We start from the raw sequence: 2,017 nt of genomic DNA on the forward strand, positions 1-2,017 counted from the left end.
TGGTATACATCTTCCTCTTACATCCGTGATGCTGTGCTCAAATAGACTCACATTTTGTACAATCCGTCGCGGGCTCTGTTAGATCCAGTGGACCGAAATTTGACACCTGATATTGTCATTGTGTCCTAATTTGTTGAGTCGCCCTTCCAGAGCTGTACGAGCAAGCTGTGAAAAATGAGCATTGGTCACCTCGACGGGGGCAATCGTAACACTTCCGAGTGCCAAGTCTGGTCGGTCTCTAAAGGACAAGCGTGTTATAAGAGAGTCAAAATCAATACTACACGATTTGTTTTTGTCCTCTTGCTTTTGTAATTATTTTCGAAGTCTCCGATCGGATGGTTGCAGTGTTTTATAGACGTTGATCATAATGCATTTGTTTGGGTTCCTTTGAAATGTGTGCGTTTTGTTGTACCTTCTTTGATAATAGCTATAGCTTCACCTTGTCATGCATAAAGAACGACAAGTTTCTACGTAGTAGAGTTAGTTACAAGCAACAATTATAATATCGGGAGCAAATCAATCAAGAGACTACACACAGCAAATTAGAAGCTGAGTCGAATGAGCGTCAGATCGGAAGGCCAATACAAACTGAAAGAGCAACCAAACTTGACGCAGAGCTTCACTACATTGATGCGAATGCATTGCATAACGTATCTCAACAGCATCCACGTCAGAATTATGATCGCTATGCTCAAGAAAGGGCTTGGCGTGCCAAAACAAGGATCTTTGAGAGGGCAGAGGAGAGTAAACAGAGAGCAAGGGAAGCAAAGGAAAGAGAGAGGGAGCCAGTTAGTTTATTGAAGGAAACGGACGCATTACAAGGAGTAGAGTTTTTCCAGAATGAACGTACCTTGAGAAGAGGCTTTCGGAACATTTACCACATTTTGGCAACGACATCATGCTAGCTAAAATGCAACGACATCATGCTAGCTGTGATGCTGCATGCTAATTTTTACGGTATTTGCAGAGGATACCGATCCGGTGGAGATGAAAATGTAGTACAGATCGAGCTACATGGCAAACAGAAATAGAATAGACTCCGAATGGCAGCTTGAATCAGGGAAAGTAATTGTAACTTGTTGTTTCACGCGCATCTTAACGAGAGAAACACATGCGCGATACGACGGGCAATAAATAACAGGCGACCTTTTTTTGACGCCCGAATGGACGATTTCAATATGCAGGTAGACGAGTCACGAGCTCTCATTCTCTCATGAGGTCGGGAGTTGGCCTCCCATTCATGGGTGGATCTGGGAAAAAGAGATGTGTAGAGTAATGGTACGCAATATGCGTTGTGCTATTGGTCGGAAGAATTGATCCAACAGCATAACCCTTGACTCCTCGGAAATCTCCCGTGCCTCCCGTTACTCCCAACTCCCACCTGCTCAGTTGATCGATGTTCACTTCTCCATGTAACGAATACGCGCCCTTATAGCCACCGTAGTCGTAAGTGACAGTGCAGAGATGGAGATTTCCTACATAACCCGGACTGTCGTGGAGAATCGACGCCAAACACCTCTCGGCGCCCAACAATGTTGAGTTAGGATCCGATGTAAGGGTCAGAGGCAGATCCATCGCGATTACCAAACCGAAGCCGATGGTGGCGTTGGTGTCGTAGGCTGGCACTAAGGGAATGATATTATAAACCACAAACCAGTGCATGTAATAGCTCAACTCTAAGTAGGTGGGTGGACTTTGGCGACGGGGATCCGCGCCCACAATGGAGAGCATCAAAATTGATGTAAAGATCAGAGAACGACAATATAGTGCTTATTTAGAGACGACTCGTCGATCGCCATGGTTTTTTTCTGATGAGGTTATCTAAATGCTCCCGCGGTATTCTGCAGCACAGCCAGACAAAAACCAATAGGTTGGAAAAATTGCCAGAAATTCTGATCACCGTGCACAGATAGTGCACCGCATTTCACAGTATAGACGCCATAGCTGAGAACATGCAACGCCAGGAGGTTCTAACAATCCAGATTCTATGAAGCGTAATTGAATTGTCAAAGCATTA

The 2,017-nt window shown here is 44.8% G+C and overlaps 1 protein-coding gene across 1 annotated transcript; it reads right to left on the reverse strand.

Annotated features, from left to right (window-relative positions):
* Positions 1–1,203: 1,203 nt before the first annotated feature.
* LOC147891998 (pterocarpan synthase 1-like) lies at positions 1,204–1,731 on the reverse strand. Its single transcript, XM_087388553.1, has one exon. The coding sequence runs from the start codon at positions 1,729–1,731 to the stop codon at positions 1,204–1,206; it is 528 nt and encodes a 175-aa protein (XP_087244679.1).
* Positions 1,732–2,017: the final 286 nt, after the last annotated feature.

The sequence above is a fragment of the Dipteris shenzhenensis genome, chromosome 17 (genome assembly GCF_047967505.1).
Source record: "Dipteris shenzhenensis isolate YYH24624 ecotype China chromosome 17, Dip_SZ_1.0, whole genome shotgun sequence".
In the NCBI taxonomy this organism is placed as follows: domain Eukaryota; kingdom Viridiplantae; phylum Streptophyta; class Polypodiopsida; order Gleicheniales; family Dipteridaceae; genus Dipteris; species Dipteris shenzhenensis.